The sequence below is a fragment of the Aulonocara stuartgranti genome (genome assembly GCF_965226115.1).
Source record: "Aulonocara stuartgranti genome assembly, chromosome: 22".
Taxonomy (NCBI): Eukaryota; Metazoa; Chordata; class Actinopteri; order Cichliformes; family Cichlidae; genus Aulonocara; species Aulonocara stuartgranti.
The window spans coordinates 30383377-30408892 of record NC_138957.1 but is presented as its reverse complement, the minus strand read 5'-3'; the positions used below and the strand labels follow the sequence as shown (position 1 = coordinate 30408892).

General features: G+C 42.2%; 1 protein-coding gene across 10 annotated transcripts in view; it reads right to left on the bottom strand.

Moving 5' to 3' along the window:
• Nucleotides 1-25516, bottom strand: part of macf1a (microtubule actin crosslinking factor 1a) — a 230901-nt gene that overhangs the window by 80201 nt on the left and 125184 nt on the right. For all 10 annotated transcript variants that reach the window (XM_082520383.1, XM_082520384.1, XM_082520385.1 and 7 more), the window contains 28 exons: nt 24760-24866; nt 24242-24361; nt 23123-23218; nt 22350-22477; nt 22156-22249; nt 21508-21662; nt 20460-20754; nt 20024-20152; nt 19861-19938; nt 18711-18872; nt 18406-18510; nt 17841-17936; nt 17596-17721; nt 11868-12020; nt 9208-9362; nt 8727-8853; nt 8407-8590; nt 8073-8239; nt 7119-7297; nt 6891-7029; nt 6619-6812; nt 6303-6462; nt 6121-6204; nt 5936-6043; nt 5695-5793; nt 4809-4931; nt 4600-4691; nt 4197-4332 (listed from right to left, as the gene is read on the bottom strand). In XM_082520383.1, the coding sequence (XP_082376509.1) occupies nt 4197-4332; nt 4600-4691; nt 4809-4931; nt 5695-5793; nt 5936-6043; nt 6121-6204; nt 6303-6462; nt 6619-6812; nt 6891-7029; nt 7119-7297; nt 8073-8239; nt 8407-8590; nt 8727-8853; nt 9208-9362; nt 11868-12020; nt 17596-17721; nt 17841-17936; nt 18406-18510; nt 18711-18872; nt 19861-19938; nt 20024-20152; nt 20460-20754; nt 21508-21662; nt 22156-22249; nt 22350-22477; nt 23123-23218; nt 24242-24361; nt 24760-24866 (3791 nt within the window). The remainder of the gene's footprint in view (nt 1-4196; nt 4333-4599; nt 4692-4808; nt 4932-5694; nt 5794-5935; nt 6044-6120; nt 6205-6302; nt 6463-6618; nt 6813-6890; nt 7030-7118; nt 7298-8072; nt 8240-8406; nt 8591-8726; nt 8854-9207; nt 9363-11867; nt 12021-17595; nt 17722-17840; nt 17937-18405; nt 18511-18710; nt 18873-19860; nt 19939-20023; nt 20153-20459; nt 20755-21507; nt 21663-22155; nt 22250-22349; nt 22478-23122; nt 23219-24241; nt 24362-24759; nt 24867-25516) is intronic.

Below are 25516 nucleotides of genomic sequence, written 5' to 3'. Positions count from 1 at the left end.
CTCTTTGTTATTTCATCGTTGAGGTATTTAGCTGAAGCTAAACTGTCCCAACTGGTCATTTCTTTCTTTTGTTCATCTACCTTTTCACTTTTATCACCAGCAATTTCATATTTAGCTGAAATGGCTAAGTCTTCTTCTATGGGTTCTGATGGTTGCTGCAGTGATTTGTTGTCTCCTTCCCCATCATGCATTTCTTCTAGGCCACTTCTATCGTTAATCTCAAAATCCTTACTTGGTGTGACTAAACTGGAACTGTCGTTGACACCTTCACTCACTCCATTACCTGCCAAACTAATCTTTTCCCCCATTTCCAGTTTATCTAGCTTATCTGTAGCCACACTGCTTAGCGGCTCAACCTGACGAGCAGATTCTCCAGCAACCATGTCAGCGTCCTTGATCATTATCATTAGCTCAGGGTCAAGCAGCACGAGGCGCTTTCCAGAATGAGCATCTACATAGCTGTGAGTCATGAGGTGAAACAGCAGCTTGTGTTTGGCTTGTTCCTCAGGATCCTTCCCATTAGTTGATGTAGTTTCCCACACAAGGCCTGTGGGAGATGATGGAGGCAGGGGAGAGGATGGAGGAGAGGAGGAGCTAGTGGAACCCCAGCTGTGGCGGTTTAGAGATGGGTTACCTGACTGGGTCATGTTGGAAAGAACATCTGGTATGTGGATTTCTTTGAGAAAACTGACCGCACTGGGATCTAATTCATTTTCAGCAGTCCTGTTCAGGGGCAGCACCTGAAGGGTTTCTGGGTTGTACAAAGCCCCAATGGCATGTCGTTGTCTCAGGGTGCTCCTTGCTAGATCCCCCGAGATCACACCTTGTTGAACAGCCTCAGCAATGGGTAAAACCTCTCCAGTTTCAGGCCAGAGCAAGCCCATAAAAGTCCAGAGAGACTCAAGGACCAACAGAGCCAAACGAGGGGAGAGAAGGTCCCTGCAAATACTCTCTTCTAAGTCCAGGCGCTCTCCACTGAAAGGGTCTAGAATGCCCCCATTTTGCAGTTGACGTGCCAACATGGCACAGGCTAGATCCTGGTCCATAAGCCCATGGCGAACTGCTTCATCAACTGTCAGTCGATGGCCAGATCGTGGGTCTGCAATACCACCGGCAAAAAGCTGAGCTTCAAGAAGTCGTACGGTAACTTTCCGATCAATCAGTCCCTCCTGCACAGCACGGAAAATACCGACTTTTCTTCCAGAACGGAGGCAAACTGTTCCTCCAGGCTGCTGCTTGACAGGGAAGAGAAGAAGCCCTGAATCATCATCGAGAACACACTGGAGCTGCAGCTCACAGAGATTTACTTTTTCAGCTGTGTTTGGATCAATCAGCTCTCTGTGTTGTAGTCTCGACTGGAGCTTGGTAATAATTCTGGGAGACAAAAGTCTCTTGTCTTCTGCTTGCTCCAAACTCAACATTTTTCCAGTTGAATGTCTCAATCCTCCAGTGTTCATCTGGAGTTGGAGAATGCGAAGTCCCACTTCCTCTCTGATTAGCCCGGTCTCCATGGCTCTAACTATAGGCAAGGCATTTTCTTGTTGTTCATCACTCACAGTCTTGGTGTTTTCCACCAAATACAGGGCGCTCTCAAGCTCAGACAGAGACTGTCTGGTATGGCTGTCAATTAGGCCTCGAGTTAGAGCTTGCTCCAGTGAAAGTTTGACAGGAGAGTCAGGTTGAAGGAGCCCACCCATAATGAGCTGGGTCTCTAGCAGAACATGGCAGGTGTCCTGGTCAATAAGACCACGTTGAGCTGCTGGGAATACTGGGAATGTTTCCACTGTACTCAGGTCAATCACTCCAGCAATGGCAATCTCATTCTGCAAAAAGAAAGAAACCAAAATCCCAGTTGATATTCATTCTCTTTTCTTTATGACCTGGCAGTTTTAGCCAGCACGCATATTACGTAATGTTAATTTGTTATTATGTGACACTACACTATGACAGATCGTAGAATCAGGAAAAAAAAAAGAGAAGAAAACCCACAACCACTTGCCACAAAACAGCTTATCCATGTTTAAAAATGCCACTATATATATTTCTGTTAGCAATTTGATAATTTATATTTTGAACTTGTTTTAATTTCTACTAAATTAAAAGGCATTTTAATACTTACCATCACTATTCTAGGACAAGCAGTAAGCATGCAACAAAGCATATTCCTAACAAAAATGCAGAAAGAAGCGCTAGATAAGGGGAAACAACAGCAGAAAAAGGAACACACAAGTATTCAGAAGTTGAGGAGAATAAGAAAAACTACACGAGAAAAACTTAAAGGCAACGGTAAGAGAGAAAGCGAGCGCTACTTACCGTTTGGGCCCGTCCTGCTGTGCACACACTAATGGGCCAGTTTATGGCTCGGCAGAGCGAGGCGCGACAGGTGAGAAGCTGGTTGTTAGCGTTCTGCATGCCACTCTTCATTCAGACTCCTAACACTGCTTTGACGTCAAAACCTCAAACTGACCTAATGTTAAACTGACTAAGGTACAAACTGAAACTATACTAAACCATGACTGCTCAGTGAAAGCTGATCGGGAGTGGGGCAAATATGTGGCAAATAGTGATAAATAACAAATATTTATCAGTATTTCCACATTTCTGATAGTAAGTTTACCTGCTGATTTGCACAGATTATGATTATTATTGCAGATTTGTATCTTTAACTGCATCACACATTACATAATACATTTCCATGAGACTGGATGGCACTAAAACTAACCATGCAGCTGCTCTAACCTGCAATCACAAAATAGACTAATGATGTTTATCAAAGTCCTGTTTTGCTTTGTTTTCTGATCCTTGGATGTCCACAACTCTCCGTTGGCAGCTGTTAGTGATTTTCAAGCAAAATGCTGGTTTAAAAGTTTCACACATTAATAGTATGCATTAGAACAAACACAAAAACGTCATTCTCTCTCACACACACTCTTGTGATCTGGACACAACATGCTCAAATGGTGACGTTGTTTTTTTTGTTTTTGCATAGCTGGCCTTTGGTGCACTTACACTCTAAAATACAAAAGTGACTTCTTGAAAAGTTCTACTTTACCTTTTAGTGAGCATTTTTAGTAAAACCATAAAACATTTACACAAAAATCAACTATGAGTGCAACTGTTAAAAACTAGGAAGTGTCATAAATGAGAGCTTCAAACCTGAAATTCTCTCACACATCCAGGGATGATGTAATGTATTTCAAATGAAGGGGAGGAACACTTGTATGAGAGTGTGAGGGCTGGGAATGTGTGATTCCCCTTGGATGACTGTACATCTACATGGGGTAAACGTATGCAGAAAAATGCTAAAAAGCAATGCTGACTTTATGCAGTGGCATTTCACCACCGTATAAAGAAAAGTAACATTTTACTTTTTCGATGCTGGGATGACATAAAAATGTGGATGTACCTTTTTTTGACAGTTTCTAAGAATGAAAAGCAAAGCTCTACAGCTTTCCCCTCACTAGCGTCACCTGGGAAGCTCTGATCTAGTGCGGCACCACTAAGGCCGTGTATTAACCATGTTAGCAGCTCAGCAGATGTATTTTCTGATGATAATGATGATGACGGTGACAATGAGGATGATAAAAATCAGGGTTGGTGATAGTTAATGACATGAATGCAGGCTTTTATATGATAATGTGAGAGTGGATCACTCCATGCTGAGGCCCAGTTCAGACGGTGTATTCCAGTTGTTTTCTGTCCTTTTGACATTTCCCTTTAACACCCATATATTGATTAATGAGCTGCAGAGGTTTCTTATACCAAAAACAAAACACTGCAGTGTATTCTAGATGTATAAATTATTTTAGCAACCCTTATTTCTCCAGTGATGACCAAAAAGATGGTCATCCTGGTAGAAATGGTTATTACAGAGGATCTGAATACACATCTGAACAGGATCCGTCGGTGTTTGTTAAACCAAACCAAGTCAATGAGTGACATTCGTCAAGACTGGTGATGTTTTTCAGAAATGCAAATCGGTGAACACACAACATGCTGAACAACATAGATGATAATTTGCTGGCCCACATATAAACTCACGCTTCGCTCGCAAAGATATTCAGACTCAAGGAACATTTTATAAAAGTACCTTTGTGGTTATTTTTGTTTAAGCTCGCATAAGCAGAATACATGTTTGCCATAAATCTGCAGACACCCTTCTCCCCGCTCGGCCCACCCCAGCCAAACCGATCTACCTTTCTTTCCTCCTCTTTGGCCAGTTGCTGCTCCAGCTGCTGCAGCTGTTGGGTGGAGCTGTCGCACAGCTGGTTGTAGGTGGTCTTCAGCTCGTCCAGCTGAGCCTCCACGTGTGCCCGCTCCTCTGGGGACAACCTACAGAAGAAAAAAGGGACAAGGTTAACAGGTGTAGTTAGGTGTTTAACATTAGTCTGCATGTGTGTTGGAAAGATGCTTTACAGTGGCTTTGACATAAAATTTATAATGTGATTGTTTGAAGTTGGCAGTTATCATCATCTAATCCTAACTTCTATTTACCCGCTGGTTGCTACAGAAGTGGCCCCTGTGGTGCGTGCACTGCTGGCTGGGAGGACAATTTAAAAATCACTGCTCTCTGTGAGGAGTCCATGCATGTTAACTTACTTGCTGGCCTGTTTCGACAGAAGGAAGACCTGTGTGCTCCTTATAGCTTCAGCCACCTGATCTTTCTTGGCTGCTAGCTGTTCATTGATGGCCTGCAGAAAAAAACAGATGAAGAATCTATTTGACAACATAACAACCTTCATGTACCACTAAACGAGGTACCAACATAACAGTCTCCTTCGCATTCATTGCATATGTATAAACAGTACCTGTTGAGCAGCCAGAGAAGACTCGGCGTTGGGGCCACCAGCGCGTCCCTGGAGGCCTTTGACCCAGCCCAGAAGGTCTGAAACCTGCCCCACCCTGGCCTGTTTCTCCTCCTCCACCTCTTTCTGCACAGATAGAGGCAAGAAAGCAAAAATTAATGACACTAAACAGTAGATTTCACATAAGATCCCTTTTTGTCAATTCACCTGTGCAGCACATACAGTATGAGATATCACACCTCTGTGTCTCCTGACCAAAGACGCCTCTATTCACAACTTTCAGGCAGATGACCTGTGATGACATATCACAGGCACCACCTGCAGACATACACCCTTCTCATCACAAACATCCCTCAGTTCTTATACAGGTTTTGACACGGTACTCTCTGCCTGTGGTCTCGCGTCACCTCCTCCGGAGGCTTCTGATAACTGCACCTTGCATGTTAACTCTAGACACCCAGTATGGGGATGCATTGCGAGCGGTTTGGACTGCAGTGCCAGCTGCACATCAATTATTTGGAGCTGCTAGCTGCTTTTCCAGCTTTCAAGCATTTATGCCCAGTTCTGATAGGCCAGTATGTCCTGGACAGAACAATTAAATCTACACTTCCCAGTTAAAGTTTTCTCACTTTCTGTTGTTATGTTGCAGTGTTGCTTCTCTGTGTTGCCTGCCGAGAGGTCAGATTTGATAGCCAGATCTCTGCTAGTCTGGTGGCAATACTCAAAAGCATAGGAGCTTCATCCACTCAGGGAACAGAAGTTATAATAGCAACTCTTCGATTCAGTGAGCTACAGCAACCACAAGTAGTGTCTAAGTAAATTAAACAGTTAATAATAGATGACCGCTGTGTAAAGCAAGAAAGTCACTGAAAGAGAATCAAAGTGTCACCTCCTCCTCCTCCAGTCTTCTCAGAGCATCGCTGATGTACTTCACATGCTGGGTTGTTAAGGTCACTAAGGCTGTGTAGCGTGTGCGCAAGTCCATGAACTGAAGAGATAATAAAAACCCCAAACAAACATCACTAACTGCGGGATATTAGATTCAGACAAATACAAAACACACAAACTTTATTTACTTAAAACAATAAAGCTCCTGCAATGATCACGATGGTAAACAGTTATCCAATTACCTCCTGAGTGATAGCGTCAGAGGAAGAGTGCATCCTTCTCCTCTTGACAGGTGATTTGTGCATCGACTCTACAAAGGCTCTGAATGTCATCAGCTGTAGTTCATAATCCTACAAGATAAAAGCACGAGAGGAATCAAGTTTCCTGCGTACCTTCACTCCGAGACACGTCTGTCACGGTTTCTCACCTTCACTGAGGCACAGTATTGTTTGGAATGAGTCTGGCACTCGTCTAGTTTGGTCTGATTCTGTTCGATCTCAGCTACCAAGGCCTGGAAAGAAAAACAATCAGAATTTATAAATGTTTAGGCTCAAGTCGTTTTTCTCATCTGGACACATGTTGTAAGTCAGAGGATTCAGCGGCACTAACAGTCTGCTGGGCCAGTTGTTCCGACAGCGCTTTGCTGTCCATCTGTCCCGGCTGTGTGTTTTCTTGTCTCTCCGTCGTCTCTTCGATCCACTTGATCAAAGCGGAGTGGCCGTCTCTGTACTGCTGCAGGGAGGAGCCCAGAGCTTCAAGATCCGCTCGTCTGCAGAAAAAAAGAAAACTACCTTCAGATCCTTTTCCACACTAACGTCCTGATAAGTTCAGCATCCAGTTAGTTTTTCTAAGCAGATCGTTACATCGTTTGTCACAACACACATGAATCGTGCTCCTCCTTTTCTTTTTAGGCATCTTCACTCACCGTGTCTCCATCTGTCTTTTGATTCCACTCCATCTTTCTGTTATCTGATTGGCTTTGTCCTGGTAGCGCTCGAGCTCAGGGCTGCGGTCCGGGTGGAGCCTGTTGAGCTTAGACCCCGCCTCTTTGGCCTGACGTACCTCCACCTGCAGAGACTGGAAGACTCCTTCCTGCTCACCAAGCTCAGCCTGCCACTTCTGAAAGTTAGAGGTTAGAGGGTCAGAGGTTCATCTTTATAGAGACATGAGAGGACTTTATGTGATGGTGAGGCTTACCCCCAGTTGATCTCTGAGGTTCTGAATGGCTGTTGTGTCAGCAGGAACAATGTCTTCCTCACTTAGTCTGTTCTCGTACTTCCTGACTTGGCTCTCTGCTTCATCCAGGCTACGGATCAGGACATCCACTGTTTTTAACCTAAAGATGTAAAAGGACAACAAATCGTATCATCTGGGGAAACAAAAAGAACAGAGAAGTTTCACATGACTTCTAAAAATCTAACTAACTTTTCAAGGTAGACAGCTGAGAGGTTGTGCAGTTTGTCCATCTTCTCCACAGCGTGATTGAGCTCCGACCGGAGGACAGGAACGCTGGACGAGGTGGGCTTCTCCTCGAAGAACTTAACGCAGCGATGAGACACGTCACCCAAACTGGAGCGCAGGCTGTCCAGCTCAGACTGCAGCTTCTGCATAAAAAGGAACCATCTTTATTTTTAAACTACATGGAGACAATCTTTAAAATTAAAATAAAAACTGCTTTGCTTCATTAAAATAGCTTCCTCTGTGGTAAATGTTTCGAAACTTCCAGACCACAGCCATACTACTCAATACCAGTTGTAATCATCATCGCTTATTTGCTTATTTATAAGGAACCCCAATAGCTTCCACAACAGTGGTTGCTAAATGTTTGCTCAAATAAAATATTACTCAATAAAGTGGATGCAAAATAGCGTCTTACATCCACAGTCAGGTTTTACTATTGTGAAAATATAAACATAAATATCAATAACATTGAGACAAAATACACAAATTTCCATTATTGCCCTCTTACAATATTTACAGTAATTAAAAGCTGCCTAAATAGACTTTTAAGTGTTTTTTGAAATTATGAATAGAAGCCAATTCTCTAAATGCATAAGGCTATTTATTTCGCTTAAAAGATGCTTTAAATATATATATTATATATATTTATTATAAATATATATATTTTTGGCCGCCTTATTCTGGACTAACTGAAGTCTGTTAAGATCTGTCTTGTTAGCTGCTCACCAAAAAGGCTGACTTGTATGATGAGTATTTGCTGTGATATTTCTTGGTTAATCCAAAAACAAATCTATCAATGGACGAGCGCTTCTTCCTCTGGCTTTATAGACAACGACAACAATATACTGCAAAAAACCCTCAGTTCTTTATAACATGGGTAATAACTGTGTGCAAGCAGCAGATGGAGCTCAAACTCACCTCCTGCTCTCTAATCTGGACCGTGTTGTCAGCACCATCACCTGACAACAGGATGGGAGGCGGAGTCTCAATACTTCTCATCAGTCTCTGCTCAGCCTCGTTAATACAAAGGGTGATGTTCTGCAGCTCTGACAGGTACGACCGAGAGACTGACTCATCCTTCTCCACTGGAGAAAAATAAAAGATGAGGAACGAGGTGGATTATTTTCATTAACAGATTAAGACGGTCATTTTGAGACACGCAGAGCTATTATTTGCATCAGTTTGACTGGTCAGAGGTCAGCAAGAGATTAACTAAATGTATCCGTGTGTGAGCCCGTCCATCTTCACTCACCGGTCTCCATGTTGAGCAGCAGGTCCTGGCAGTGTTGCTGGGCCTGCTGAACGTCCTTCTCGAGCTCTCGTCTTTCGGCCGGCGTGAACAGCGAGCTCTCTTTGCTGTCTGACAGAAAGTCGGCCATCTGGGACTCCAGGTGATTGAGGACGTGCTCCCGCTCTGATGGAGACTGACTCTGAACCTGAAAGGTGAGACAAGGAGGGAGAAGATAAATATAACGGAAGAGAAGAAAAGAACCACAAATTGAAATCATCACGGCGAGAGAATAAAATCCAAATTCATAGCCGTCACATTTAAACGCATGGAGAGGATCTCACCGTGTCCAAGTTCCACCCAGATACAGTCTTGATGTCTTTGAGCAGGTAGTGCCACGATACCACACTCTTCATGTTCACATGGAGCTGATGCCACAGGGACATGACCTTCTGGTACAGCTGCTCAGCTCTGTAGACAAAACACAAGGAACATGAACATTAGTCTCTAAAATACTAAACAAAATAGATTCAGATTAAAAGGACGTCATTTTATAAACCAAGCTCAAGCTCAACAGTCAGATAATCTCTAGGAAACAGTTTCTTAGGATTTTGGACTGATGTGAAGGCCGAACTTTCCTACTCTGTAGTGCTTCCTGAAGTCTACGGCCTCGCTACGCTACGTATTGTGGAAAATTGTGGCTTTTGTGCATTAAAGACTTAAAGAAAATCAACTATAAAAAAGTAAATAATCAGCACAGTGCTATCCACAACAAATGTTTAATACATTCGCAACACCAATGCACGTTTCCAGTACGTGGCTCACCTGCTGGCTGTGTCGATGGCCTCCTGGTTTGGAGGCGGGACGGTGAAACACACCGAGGGGACCATGGCTTCGTTCCCCGTCGGACTGATCACTTTCCACTTGGTCCTCTGAGAGTTGTCCTGCAGCACACACTCCTCTCCTCGGCTTATCGTGATCTGAGAGTATGAGGCGAGGCGCAGGGAAGGACAGATGAGAGCGGAAATGGAGGTTATGAAAATGATGTTGGAAATGATGTAGAGAACAGGGTTGACAGCAAGAGAGAATATTAAGAGAAAGATTCACAAAGCGAGGGAGTTGCAAAAGATGATGGAGAAAGAATGGAAGGAGAAATGCCCAGAAGAAAGCAAGGGAGGAGAAAAAAGGGGGAAAAACGCGTAAATCAAAAGCAAACAGCAAAAAAACTCATAATGCAACACAAAATGCAAAAATTCATGGACTTCATGAAATTAGCAGGAGCCCTAACATGACGTGATATTAGAGAAGCTGAGCGAGGACAATGCCATGTGGTGTGAAAGCTGCTTTGCACCAGTAAAGGCTTTTATTGTGAAAGCAGCAAATATATTCCAAACTCAAAGCGAAACTTCCTAAAACCTGAGCTGGGTTTGAATAATTTAACGAGGAAATAAACATTAGTGACACGTTATCTGCAGGAAACCCAGCAGAGGATATAAACAGAAGACAAACGAGTTTGGCTTTAAATTTCAGCGTTAGGGCTGCACAGCCATCCCCACCCGCCACCCTCTCTCACCCCTTCCCTGCACACACACACATACAACCATAATGCAAAGCTGTGCACAAACACTTAATACATGAAGATATATTGAAACGGAAATGTTATTTTCTGACTGACTGAATGAGCCTGAGGGGCACAGACGGGTTAAATTCAGTTCAGTTCAGCGATTACCACCTGCTCTTATCAACTGATCTCAGTCTGACACAAATCTGTGACTAAACATACGAAACTAAGCTGATTCTGCATAAATATATGAAATCTGCAGAATTTTTTTTTTTTCTGTTTGTATCAATCATATCTGAGCTGGATTTTACTGCATAAAGATAAACATCTATGCAAAAGAGTGACGCATTTTCCAAAAGACAATCTCCAAACCACTGGGTATTGTCTGACAACAATGCATCCAGCATTTTGGCAGCCTATTAAAAAGCATGTGCATTCAGACACAATAACCTGTACACAGAACAGGAAGTCTTGGCCCGGGTAGCAGCTGGCTATACCGGAAACACCGAATCATTTGCAGTAATTCCCAGAGGCTAAGTTAGTACTTGGTTACTGATTTACAGATTGTTGCCATAATCAACTTTTGTGAGATTATCCTATCACCTGATTCTGGCTATGAGAACACCATAAACATATGCACATATAGAAAGAGTCACTTGGACTTTATAATGAAACACTTAAATAAACATAATTGGCTGATTTGATTAGGAAAACACCACTAAATTATATTTTCCTGTAAAAACATAAAACACAATAAGCTTTCAGATTTTTGTTCCAGGGAGGAAATCCAGTAAAAGGTACTCTGAACCATTTCATGGGTAATTTCATCTAATTTATTCCAAGAAGTCTGAGAGTGCAGGCATAAAGTTTATTACCAATTATACAACCTGAAATCAGCTGATAAGAAAGCGGCACCTGGGGCAGTACAGTGTGTGCAGTGTCAAAATCTGAGGTGAGAGAGGGAGAATATAGGCAGCTATACCTGAACGTTTGTCTTGCCAGCCCAGCCGACAGACGAGGGGGAAGGGAGGGAAGAGAATGAGGAGGAGGAAGAGGAGGGAGTGAGAGGGGAGAGGCCAAAAAAAGGTACATGAGGGTATGGAAAGAAAGGAGAAGACACAGGAAAGTGAAGGAGAGAAAGATTACTTTTGGTTCATGTGCACGTTTGTCCAGATGTTTTTTTATAACTGTCAGCTGTGTGCGAGGTTTCGTCACGTTGCTTTAGATCAGTGATGTGGACCAAACCACCTTCATCCTTTACCTGGAAACAAGACCTCACATCTGGTATGCTTCAGGGAGCAAACCACCCTGGGCAATCTAACACATAGTAGACTAAATATAGCAGCGCTGGGGGCAGCTGTATGTCCGTGCCAAGCTCTCAGGGTGCAAAGAGGATGGGACAGATGTATAATTGATTAGCTTTTAGATTCCCAGAGGTCATCACAGCTGAATCTGAGAGTGAATCTCATAATGCCTGAGTTATCTTTCTTAAAGACTCAGTCAGAGTGTTTTCTGAGGAGGACAAAGGCAAAGGTCATAAGTTCTGGTTAATTATGTCCATTCAGTTTCCAAATTTCGACATGCTGGTTTTAAAAAAAGAAAAGAAAAAGAAGAAAACTGGAGCTGTGTGAAAAAAAGAAGAAATCCACTGCTGTGCGATATTCATCGTTATGGAGGAAACTGTTCATGTAGATGTTTACATCAATCTAAATTTCACGAGCAGAAAACAGTAGCTGAGTAAGGACTTTGTGGGGAAGTGCAGGGCGGGGGGCCTGGTTGGTGGTGAGGGGCGAAACAATCGAGAGGTGAGGTCAGAGGTGAGTCGGTGCTAAATATGCACACTTTTTTCTTAAACAAAGTCACAGATTTGAGGGACATGCCCACATGTTCATGAGGTGTAATGATACTGCTCTGGGTGCCGTACCTCGATCTGCTTGTAGTCACAGATGGCTTTGATGGGTGTTGTAGTTCCCAGAGTGCTCTCTGCACTGCGGGGGCGCAGCTGCACCACCGTCTTGGCCCGGCCCACCAGGCTAGCTACTGTACTCCGATACTCAATGAGCTGCTCTTTCTCCTCCTACAGGAAGGAAAACAACAACAACATTAAACATTGAAACTCTTTATGAAGACTGTACATGTGTGGATTTACAATAACATTCATCTAAAGGCATTTTTTCCATTGTAAGGTAAAGATCTATGTATCTGAGAACTTAAAGCAGGGACGTTAACAGCATGCTGACCTTTCCATTAGGTAATTATTTGATAATTACCCATGTCACACGCCATAAATAATAAACAATGTTAAAAAACTACGGCAGATCTATCAGGTTGCATTTTAGATGCATTTTAACAGAAAAATATGTAATTAAACACCAAATATATAAAAATTCTAAATATCTGTAGCAAAATGCAGTGTATGGAAGTCAATCCAGCAGCTACGGTGGCCCTGAGAGGCCAAACGGAGTGCAACTTAAGAAAACACCAGCAACAAGAAAAACGCTCCAAAAGCACACAAAACACAACAAAAATAGGGTCAAACGACAACGGAAATAGAAGAAAAAAAAAAACACAAGGGAAGTGTTTCTGGGGAAACAATAACCCCACGGACCAGTTGCAGGAACCAAAAATATGCCTATAATTGCACTGGGAGACACTTAAAAGAAGTGGAGGATCTATCAGTTTTGTGAGGAAAGCAAAGATGAGAGGTAAGTGCGTCATCAGTATTATATGAATCATGATAAAACACGCCTACCATGTTTTGGGTTCCTGCAACTGGTCCGTCGGGTTATTGTCTCCCCAGAAACACTTATCTTGTGTTTTTTCCCCATTTCTGTTTTTGTTTTTCCTATTTCCATTGTGTTTTGTGTGCTTTTGCAGCATTTTTCTTATTGCAGTCCGTTTGACCTCTCAGGGCCACCGTAAGCAGCAGACGTTTCAGTCTAAATCACAAATAACGCTGGAGAAATCCGTGAATGAGTTTACAAAATCTTCAGAAAATCCTTCCAGTAGACATTTAGATGTTTCACCCTATATCATCTTTCCTCAAGTTTTTCATTTTCACACCACAAAATCCACCCAAATGATATTTAAGCAACATTTTCTGTCTGAAGTCCTTCAACACATAATCAGCTTAACGGCCTATTAGCCTGTAGCTGCTGAGATGAGTGGGCCTGCTGCTTCCTGACTCAGCTGCCCATGTTAGCCTGACCACTAAGCATTAAACATTTAACATGGGCTTTTCACCCTGACAGGTAGAATTACACTTCACTTCTCTCTCGCCCCTAAAGCAGAAGCAGAGAGAGTCATTAAGGATTCATTAGAGAGGGAGACAACAAGGAGACAGTTACAGGTACAGGAAAGAAAACATTGAATGGAGCCGAGAGTTAGACACAGTCTGAGGCAGAGAGCTAATAACTTCATACATCACACCCCAGGAATGAATTTCACAGTGAGATGGCATTCGCTGCAGTCAGCAGGACCAGTGACAAACATAATTTACACAGACATAAATTATAATGTGGATGCATGAGGAATTCTAGTTAATTACAACCACAGGGTGTCAAGGACTTCTTTAAAACAAATTAGATCACCAGAGAAGCCTTGCACTAAAAGAAGACCGTGGATAACATGTATGACAGCATTATGATAGCAAGAAATTGTAGTAACACAGGCTGCAGGTTAGCTTGAATGATTACAGTCATGTTATTTCATTATTGGCACTGGATTGCCCAATCAAATTTCTTAACGTAACCAGCTTTTCCTTACCTTACCTGTGAACTCATTAACCAGTTCTTTTCATTTTTACAACAGAGTTTAAACTTCCATTGTTTTCATTCAAATTCTATTCTTTTCATTCAAATTCCGTTATTTTCATTCAAATTCCATTGTTTTCATTCTAATTCTGTTGTTTGTTTTAAACTTCCATTGTTTGTTTTCAAATTCTGTTGTTTTCATTCAAATTCTGTTCTGTACATTCTAATTCTGTTGTTTTCATTCAAATTCCATTGTTTTCATTCAAATTCTGTTGTTTTCATTCAAATTCTGCTGTTTTCATTCAAATTCTGTTGTTTTGATTCAAATTCTGTTCTGTTCATTCAAATTCCGTTGTTTTGATTCAAATTCTGTTCTGTTCATTCAAATTCCGTTGTTTTGATTCAAATTCTGTTGTGTTCATTCTAATTCCGTTGTTTTCATTCAAATTCTGTTGTTTTCATTCAAATTCTGTTGTTTTCATTCAAATTCAGTTGTTTTCATTCAAGTTCAGTTGTTTTCATTCAAGTTCTGTTCTTTTCATTCAAATTCCATTGTTTTCATTCAAATTCCGTTGTTTTCATTCAAATTCCGTTGTTTTCATTCTAATTCTGTTCTTTTCATTCTATTTCCATTGTTTTGATTCAAATTCCGTCGTTTTCATGTTAATTCCGTCGTTTTCATTCTAATTCCGTCGTTTTCATTCAAATTCCGTCGTTTTCATTCAAATTCCATTGTTTTCATTCAAATTCCATTGTTTTCATTCAAATTCCATTGTTTTCATTCAAATTCCATTGTTTTCATTCAAATTCCGTTGTTTTCATTCAAATTCCGTTGTTTTCATTCAAATTCCATTGTTTTCATTCAAATTCAGTTGTTTTCATTCAAGTTCAGTTGTTTTCATTCAAGTTCTGTTCTTTTCATTCAAATTCCATTGTTTTCATTCAAATTCTGTTGTTTTCATTCAAATTCTGTTGTTTTCATTCAAATTCTGTTGTTTTCATTCAAATTCCGTTGTTTTCATTCAAATTCCGTTGTTTTCATTCTATTTCCATTGTTTTCATTCAAATTCCATTGTTTGTTCTAAAATTCCGTCGTTTTCATGTTAATTCCGTTGTTTTCATTCAAATTCCGTTGTTTTCATTCAAATTCCATTGTTTTGATTCAAATTCCATTGTTTTGATTCAAATTCCGTTGTTTTCATTCAAATTCCATTGTTTTGATTCAAATTCCATTGTTTTGATTCAAATTCCATTGTTTTCATCCAAATTCCGTTGTTTTCATCCAAATTCCATTGTTTTGATTCAAATTCTGTTCTGTTCATTCAAATTCCATTGTTTTCATTCAAATTCCGTTGTTTGTATATTATAGTGTTATAGTGGAGTGAGACAACTGCAAGATACAGACTGCAACTAACAGCATAATCCAGCGCGCCAGCCGTGATCGTATAGTGGTTAGTACTCTGCATTGTGGCCGCAGCAACCCCGGTTTGAATCCGGGTCACGGCAGCGTGGTCTGACGGTAAATAATGTCTGCTGTTCTTTTGCGCATCGTACAGGTCACTGTTCAGGTATATCAATCAATCAGAACTTTATTTGTCACATGCAAGTTGCCCTGCAGTGAAATGGGAAACCCCCCCCCCCACACACACACCCCTTACATACACAACACAGACATCACATGGGGAGACAGGTCGGAGATCGGTAGTATTACGGGAAAAACACTGAATTGCACAATACAATGGGAAAGTCCAAGAGTGAAAAAAGAGACCTCTACTCATGTTGGGCTCATATGGGAGGACAGCATGAGAACAGTAAACAAAAAAACACCTCTGCACAGAAAGCACATAAATGTCCACAGCACAACATTGTGGAGCACGTGACAAGCAACAGGGGTGGGTGGGGGGTGAGGAGTAATCCGAAACAAACACTGCAGCCATCCTGCCCTGCGCTATTATTCCAGTGCTGGGCCCAGACCCGCCGTGTTCTCCAGGAGGGAACAAGCATAGAAGAGGTTGGAAAGGGAGGCGGGGATCAGTGAGTGCGTATCAGTGTATGTGTGTGCGTGTCCAGAGTTCAGCTGAGACAGTGTCCTTCGCCCTGCCAGGCTAAGTAAACAGTCTTCCAGCCAACCCAGGTGGCCTTGCATACAATGGGAAGAACAGTCTAAACACAGTCGTTATCAGGGTGTTTTTGTTCAGCTCCAGCCTTGAGACCGCAGCTGGCGCCGAAGGGATAGCTGCATGAAGTGATGGTGGTTTTTACTTGAGTGCGAACAACTCATGAGAATTTCAAAGCTGTTCTAACAGTCCGACACTGGTCTCTCAATCTCCCGTTGGAGATCCGCCCTGTTCTGACGGTAAATAATGTCTGCTGTTCTTTTGCACATAGTACAGGTCACTGTTCGGGTATATATAGTGGAGCATATTAGGGAGAGGTTCCTGAACAAGGCGATAATACGTATTTTATCTTACTTCAAAGGCAACAAATGCCTGTGGTATCTAACCACATATGAAGAAGTCATTCAGTGACAGTCCACAAAGGAAAGATTAGGCAGGAAACAAGTCAGAATGGAGGGAGAGGTCTGATCAAACGGACACTGCTAAACACCAATCTCCACCTTAAAGAAGCTGAATAGGATGATTCAATGTTCCTGTCTCAGTTATTATCTCTGTCAAACAAAAGTTCAGCTGCTTCTTTGTTATGTCATTTAAAGGTACCTGCAGGACCGGCCTAAGAAAAGCATCTGTTTGTGACACCCGCTCTCTCGCACACCTCTTTAATAAGAGGACATGGATGCTGCTCTGGCCTGTGGAGCGATGCCCACACTAACCCTGCCATCTGCTCGAAGTCAGAGGAGTGTGTGTGTGTGTGTGTGTGTGTGTGTGTGTGTGTGTGTGTGTGTGTGTGAGAGAAGTAGGTGCAAATATGGCAGGCTTGCAAATGTGCCATGGGGGGGAGATGATTCAGGACTCTGTAACAGATTACTTTGCCCTGTCACATGAGGTGCTGCAGCCGCCCGAGGCAGAGCAAAAACAATCAGGAGGACGCTGCAACACCAGCAGCTCAGCTACTGCAGGTCTCTGATGCTATAGTGGTTAGAAAAATGCTGTATCATTCCTGATAATATGTCAGTCTGGGAGTATACTGAATGTTCGAGTTTGCACTTTGTGCACACGGTGGAAGCAGAGATTGAGGATGCTCAGTTATCTGGGATAGAAATGTGCTACTTAAAATGTTCATTGTACAATATTTTCTGGTTTGCACATGACTCTGCAGCTGTGACTGAGTGGTACGTTTGATGGTTTGAAACCTGGTTCTTCTAGTACTTAGGTCAGAGTGGCTCCAGGTAAGACACCACCTTCATAATTTGCCCCTGGGGTGTGTTAAAGGTGTGTGAGTGAAACCAAAGCACTGTCTGTGTAGTAGTTAGGGAAAAGTGCTTTTTTTAAAAATAAATCCTAAATATCAAGTAAAGTTGAGATGTTGACACAGAGTTAGAGAAGGAAACAAAGACCCTTCTTAGATTAGAAGTGGACACTCTCAACTAGTCTCTTACGCACAAGGGGTTGCCACAGCAGGTAGCTGTGCATGTTTGATTTGGTGTTACACCAGATGGCCTCTTCCTCCCAGGATCAAATTGGGGATGTTTGTTAAGCACTACACTATGGAGCCGCTTCTTGAAATTATCTCGCTAAATGGAGACATGATGTCAAACAACCTCTGTTATTGTCTCTCTGTTATCGGTCACTGAGCTCCAGTAGAGGTTAACATGACAATTCTTTGCAGTAAATCTAGTGAAAATATAAAACCACAGTCGGTCTTTCCTTCAGCACCATAAATCTGTCTGGCATAGAAGAAACTGAATATTATTCGTAAGACAGAAAGCAAATGTGTAGATACCATTGAGTCCTGCAGCAGGTCTTCCAGTTTGCTGAGCCTGCTGTTCTTATCACAGGTATATTGTCTCTTGATGGTTTCCTGGAGCTGGCGGAGGTATGACTCACAGTCCCGGGCGTCAGTCATGAACTGACAAAAGTAAAAATGGATTTGCATGTAATAATACAAAATCATTTTAATATAAGCCTAATTATATATGTGGATGAATTATTTTGCCAAACTCAGAAAAATAAGAATTTCAGCCTCACCTGGAAGTACGCCGTGTTGTCTTTGAGATGCTGCTCCACACACAAGCAGAGCTGGTCCACCCACTGCCACTGGGTCTGCAGGGCTGCACTGTAAGCCTGATAACAGGGAGATGGATGGATATTGAAAGTTGGTGCCATGCTAAACTTATGTAAGAGGTCCTTTAGGGGAAATAAGTGAGATTTTTACAGTCTCCGATCATATAAACTGCCTGTAATCTATCTGCAAGGCTCTAACTGGGATGTTAATCAGCACAGACAGAGTCAGCGTTTCACCCAGCCAGGGGTTTCTGGCTCTCAGCAGTGATAGGGGACAAGCAGCATTAGCATGAAACTGTATGAAAACCATATCCCAAATAAGTGTAGCTACACCAGTATTTTAAAATGTACATAGTAATTCCTGCTCGTCGCCAAGGAAGGCTTAGAAAAAGTGAGTGCAAAGTGAATAAAAGAGCATTTTAACAAAAGCAACGTGGTTGATTTGTTCCAGACAAGCGAGCCACGGATACGGAAACCCAGCATCTTTAAAGGTCATCCAGCCCGAATGAATAAAAATCATGAAATTCACCTCCACGGTCTGCTTGGCAGGATGGTTCTCCTGACACAGACGGCTGGCCGTTTCCTGGAGTGACCGCATCACATCTCGTTTTTCATCCAGCTCTAACCTCATTTCCTGCAGGCAGAACAGGAAGCGGGGAAGGTTAAAGGTGAAGACAAACAGTCTAATGCAAAGTTACTCTTTATATGTTGGGAGGTAAACAAGACTTTTATCTTGACTTTAAATACACGTGGAAACCAAGTGAGGTTAAAGGTTTGCAATTTGTGACGGAGGAAACCGTCCGTGTGTGCGTCTCTCCTCTTCCTCACACTCACACTGTATAATTCTTTCTTTGCGTTCGTGTTGGTGTTGTTGTCGCTCCAGTCGTAGGCGATCTCCTCCTCCTCCCTCTCGTTGAGCCAGATCAGCTCGTCAGTGCATTGCGACACAAACATGTGCAGGCTCTCCAAGCTCCGCAGGCGCCATGACGAATGTTCCTATGGCAACCACACAAACAAAGCCCCATGCTAATCAGCAGTGCAGAAGCAAATACTGCAAAAGGATCCCTCTTACTTGGAAATTTGAATTACACTGACGATCCAGATGCATCTTCCCAGAAAACTAATGACAAACACTGCCCCATGTAAGAGCCCAATGTCCCGCATGTAATTCCTTAAAGGGTGCTGAACGCTAAAATCAAATTTGGATAGTGTTGTGATGGCAATTGTTTTAGTGCAAGTTGCCCATGTATGCAGGTGTAGAAATATTTGCCTTTTCTTCACTTGTGGTGGGAAAAAGTAATTTAGAAAGACTCTGAAATAATGTCTATTTACAGAAATCGTGACCTGTAAAGAGGTGGAGTAAATTTTAAAAAGTAAATAAATCTGAAAACCTTTTCATGAGCAGAGAACTCTTTTCTTTCTAACAAACTACACTCACTGAGCGTCCATCTACACTTGACAGGATATAAACTCAACTGCGGCTCCCTCGGCTGAGCTGTAACGTTAGCCAGCCGCACATTTTATTTTGGTTGGTGACATAGACAGATGGATAAATGGCGATACAGGCCAGAGGAGAAATGCATAAATATTTCAAAGTGAGCTGTGCCTGTGGTTTATTTTCCCCTTCTTTGTCCTGAATGTTATTAATGCATTTAATACATTTAAAATAGCTTTTTTAGAGGTAAATCTACAAGCACATACTTCTTAAAAACCCACAGAAGCCAAGAAGAAAAACAGATTGAGAGGAATAAGTATGGATGTGATTACAAATATATTATGGGATGAATAGAAAACAGAGGACACAGAGAAGAGACAGAAAGGGGGGACATTTAGGGGCAGCAGGAGAAGACAGCGCAGATGCAGATTTGTGCCACGCTATAATGGGATTAACTGAGGATGCTGGGTGAGCTGGGGAAACAAAGAAGTGCAGAGGAACTCAAACACACACAAACAAAGCCACAAGCCCCTCTGAGCTGAGACTGACCAGTAGTTTGCAGTATTGGTTCTCCAGCTTGGCCAGCGTCTCAGAGTAACTGCTCTTGAAGTTGGGAGAGACTTTAGCCTGGAGGAGAGAAAGTGAAGCCTCGTTACAAAGACCATCACTGGACAGACGCCCGTGTTTGCAAAGGGAGGAGGGATGTGTGAACCTCGTAGCTGCGTGCCTCCTGCAGGCTGTTCATCAGCTCTTCAATCGCAGTGTGTATGTTGTTGTGCTCGTCGAGGTTTTTTTCTACAGAGGTGAGGTCTGCACCCCACTCGGCGCGCTCCAACAGCTCCTAAAACACAAACACAGAATGATTTACCCACTGAAAATTACAGATATCTTCTATTATATGTCTTTGAATGCTTTTAAGACCTTGAATGTGATGTTTTTAGGCTTGTGACGACTTCTGAATCCATATGTGACTTTTTTACAAATTCTGATTCATGTTTTATGATATTTAGGATGCTTTTAATTCATATTTCACCAAATTACTACATTTTATTTTCAGTATTTAAATAATTTAATAATAAAACAGCGTATAAAATAATCAGCAGTAAAAACAACAGCCCTAATTTTAAGAGAGGCTGACAGAGACTGACCTGCGTCTCCTCCACCCATCCGAGCAGCTCGTAGATGAACCTCAGGCTTCCTTCGTCCTCTGATGAAGACATGGCCACCAGCTGGGACCGAGCCATCGGTCGCCGCAGGAGTGCGGCTCCGACCGCTCCCACAGCTCCCAGCAGCGTCTGACCCAGAGAGAGGCCCGTATCAGGGGGTCTCTGGTGGGTGTGCTCTGTCCCCGTGGTGCCCAGGGCCTGAGAGAAGTGGCCTTTCCTGTAGACGCTGGAGCACTGCAGTCTGAGGGAGACCAGCTCCTCTTGTAGGCGGGAAACTCTGATGAAAGAAAAGAAAAAAAAGCACATAACTGATCACATTATTATAAACCTATGAAACATTTAATAATCTTTGACAGTATGATCCTGCTACAAAGCTGAGTTCTTTTTTTAAAGGTACTGCTGCTTTAAAGGGCAGCACACAGTGGCAGATTTACAAAATAGTTGTTTCATTAGCTTTCATAACAGCAGTGCAAATTAGACGGAGCAGCATGCTGATGAGAAGCAAAATGAGGACACGCTTTCCATCATTTTTTGACACCACTGGTTTATATCAGTGAACACTAGATGCAGAGGAGGATACAATAGGTATTAATACAAAACAAAAACACAACAGGCAACTTGTTGACCTATAATGAGTAGCTTGTATTCCCAGCTATTAATCTAAATTGTCCAGATCATAACAATTAATTGAAGACTGCTGTGATAGAGCTGAAACTGCCTAAATCATTTTAGGTCTATAAAATAATGCAGAAATCACAAAAACTATAATAAATTAAACCAACATTAAATTAAGGAATATAAAGAAATTAAAAGGTGTAATAAGAAAAGATTAAGGTTAAAAAAATGAAATAAGTAAATAAATTAAATTAAATAGATTTATAGATATATATTTTTGGGACATTTAATTACTTTAAAAATAAATAAAACAGAATCACTAAGAGGGTTTTTTTGTATTAATTTTTGAAATGCTGGCATGTTTGGTCCTTCAAAAAGACCAAGCCACTGACTCCATCCCACCACCATGACTCACCTGAACACCAGCTGCTCCACCTGGTAGTATTTCTCATCTCTCAGGATTTTGAGCTCCTGGTAGAGTTGTTGAATCAGAGACTCGCAGTCCTGCAGGTAACAGGCCAGCTCTCTCTCGCACTGCACGCCCTCGCCGCTCTCCGCTCGAGACATGTCCTGGAGACCAGGGGAGGGATCATTGATCAGTTTTGTTTGGCTTTTCTGTTATTATGAAGTATGACGACCTGAGGATTCGTGTTTACACAGAGATAAATTCAGTAAACAGTAAAGTGGAATCAAAGTGGACAGCAGCAAATACTAGCAGGAGCAATAAAGTGAAAACAAATATATAAAAATCAGGGTACAAAGAAACTCCAGACCCAGCACATCACTTATTCTGTCTAACGTCCCTTCATTCAGGCAGGAAGTTGTGCTCAGGCCGAGGAACACAGTCAAAGGAAGGAGTGAGCATGTTTGCAGAGGGCAGGGGAAGTGGTGTGTAAATATTTACAGTCCCAAAAGAGCGCTCACGTTTACGGCTTGGTCACATTAACACCCTGTAAAATACTCGGCCAAATTATTAAACAGTTACCCAACATAAACCCAGGGACTGTGTGTGTGTGTGAGAGGAAATTAAATGGATGTGAAGTGAGAGAGGTTCAGCGCTCACAGCCTGGAGTGTGTTCTTAGCGAGGGTGAGTTTCTCCTCGCAGTCCAGAGACATGTTCTGGATCTTATTGGCTCTCTGGAGCAGCAGGTCTAGCCTGTAAATGCACACAGAAGATGATGAAAAAAAAATGGGATCAGCAGTTATGATTTAATTATATGCAACATGTGAAGAGATTTGTGTGTGTGTGTGTGTACCTTTCCACAGCTGGCCAGAGAACCTTTTCTCTCTCCAGCATCTCCAGGATGAGTTTACCCCAATCCTCCTCCAGGTCATTGGGATGAAGGCCCTGAGGAAGCTTAATGCGACCAAACTCTATCCACACCTGGAATAAACAAACACACACGCAGCGTAAATACATGCCAAACATCCCAACATCTGTTAGTACAAGCCAGCTATGGTTCCCACATTTTTCATAATTGTTTGGAGGGTGATTCTTTTAAATAGCGCTCCCATTAAATTGCATTGCATTGGAGTACTTCTAAAAAACGAAAATAAAAGCTGCTACAGTCTGTGGAGGCAGCTTTTTAACAGAGCTCGCCAAGGTCAAAATATGGTCACCTCTACCTCCTAAAAATCCAAAGCCGTGAAGCTCAAGACGAGGCTTCAAAGTGGGACGCGCTACCAAAGCCATTACATCAGTGACCCCATTTATGAGCAATCATAAGTCACGCCGCAGAAAAACCCCGGTAACATCAGCTGAGTGAGAATAAAATGGGAACTATTATCGGCTATCATGTGTTTGTTTACAATCAAACAATCTGCTGCTTTGATAACAGCTCGACAAAAGAAACGACTTCGCTTCGGGAGGCGAACGTGTGACTCAGCGCACACAAACACGCTGCCAACAATGTTCTCTAACTTCCTCTCGTTGACACAATCCCCCTGAGCTCGACCTCATGATGCACGGAAAGGTGCCAAGTGCTGGTCGCCTTTTCCTTCCTCGTCTCCACTCTTCATTTGTTCTTACCTCCAGCAGTTTGTAGAGGTGTTCGATGTGACCTTTCTCGATCTCCTTGGCGGGGATCTCCGTCTCTTTGAAATGGACGTACTCATTGTAAAGTGCCTGAAGAAGGAGAGAAACAGCGTTATGGAGTCGGTGTTAACGCAGGCTTTGTTTGAAGCCAGCACCTGTTTTCAAAGGTTACAGCTTCCTAATCACCGCCTGCCTGAGGGGTCATTCGTGACGTGAATCGGCTCTTTTTCTCCACATCTCGAGACACTTCGTCAACCATTATTCTTTCTACTTCAATCTAACGCCTTCTTCTGCAAACTAACTCACTGACTCTTCCTTTATTTCGCCTTTAATCTGAATACACTGCTGTGTGAAGTTTCCACATTATTAAACCCTTCTACTCTCCCTCCTTGTGTCCTCCCTTTATTTGCTCTCTCAAGGTTTCACTGAAATTGTTTGTCAGCTGCCTTATTCAAGGCTACACGTCTGTGGGATTGCAGATACAAAGCTGGGAAGACATACAGGGATTCGATTACCACCACAGTCAAATGCATTCATGTTGCTGTCAAGCAAATTTGCATAAAAAACACCAGTTAGAATGAAGGTAAATCTGTATGTCACCAATTTTCCCAATGCTGGGTGAAACATTACACATTTTAAATGCCGTTTGTCGGTTTATCAGCAACATTATGCAAAAACCACCAAACTGAATCTCATGAAACTGAGATTCAGTTTCATGAGCAAAGTAGAGAGTCGCAAAATATGGTGCGGGTGCAGATCAAAGAGCGGGTCTAGGAATTATCATAATTACTATTTAATATTACAAGATTGAGCTTCTTTTTTTTCCATAGACTTACAAACCATCAGACAAATTTAATGAAACTTGGAGAGCAAGGCCAAAGAACGAGCTCGTTAAATTCTGGCTGGTGTCCAGATCACATTATTAGGAATAATAAAGTTCGGGGGATGGGTACTGACCTTACGGGGGGACGTCCTGAGTGCTCTTCTAATATATAATTTAGAATAATGATCACTTCAACTTACTCGAGTCTCCTTTATTTGGCTTATTAGGTGGTTTTCTTAAACATGGACTCTCGCACATCTAAATATTTAAAAGAAAACTGTCGTGTTCACCTTGAGTTCTACGGGGTTTTGTGGGAAGTTCTTGTTGGCCATGAGGGCCGTGTGCTGGCGGCTCCACTGGAGCAGAGACGAGAACCTGGACTGGTACTCCGACCAGCGCTGATCCACCTCCTGAGGATGGGGGAGAGAAAGAAAATGTCGCAGACGTGACAGAAGCTGTTCATTAGTGGGAAATCATGCATCACACATTCACACACTGCCTGGCAACAGGTAGGCTGGCTCATAATGAATAGCTGGAACAGTTTTAAATTAACTGCATGATTATTTAAAGGTTTTGGCTCATTACTCAAAAAGGTCCACAGTGAACTAATAATAACCTGCCTAAATGTATTCATGTTTTAATGTTAACAGGATATGGAGGAACAGTACTGCAGGAATGTGCTACGAACTGCACGGCATGCATGCTAACAAATCACATGCAGTCCTGGGAAGTGTAGTGCATGCTTTAAACTGAACAAATTATAAATAAATAAATAAAGGCATGAATGGTAAACAAGACCGTGACGTACGTGTGCGCCGATGCCCTCTCCACCCTCGGGGATTTTAGGGAAGGCATCGTAGATTGAGGATACATAAGTGATGACTGACTTCTCATCTGGAGAGGGAACATCAACGTCTGGGGAGAAAATGAGAGGGGATGAAGTGAAAAGCTGCGGGAATTATGCAGATAGTTTGGTGCTTGTTACATTATCAGTTAGAGAGAGAGAAAAAACAGCCTCTGAGGTTTTCAGATATTTGGCTCAGTGTTAAACCCAAACCCACACGTGAATCAGTTAATGAACTGTAACCATAAATCAAGCAGCCAGTAAGATTTAGGAAGGCTCAGTGTTTATATGAACATTTTCACAGCTGTGTCCGTCTGTAACAAGATAAAAGGAACAATTAAGTTGCATCTGAAGTACCGACTTTCAGTCTTGAACTGTTTGAGAGACTGACAAAAAGCATTACTTAGTCTATTTTCTGATGCTCAAATGTAGCAGTTTCTTGGTCAGGCATGTAGCATTTTTCATGATTTTATTGATAAATTAAGCAGATCAAAGGTTTGGGAATAAGTCCAGGTCCTGCAGTTGTATCTGGAAACTTGATGTGAAATCAAAACACGGGGTCAAAAGAGCCCTTCCAAGTGAAACAGGCCGTCTATTCAGATCTGTTGTGGTGGTGTGGATTAAAAAAACCAAACTGTCAATTAAAGCAAAAGTAATCACTTAATATAAGCCTTATAAATACAACAGGAAAAAATACAGGCTGTAGAAACAGCCTGTATTG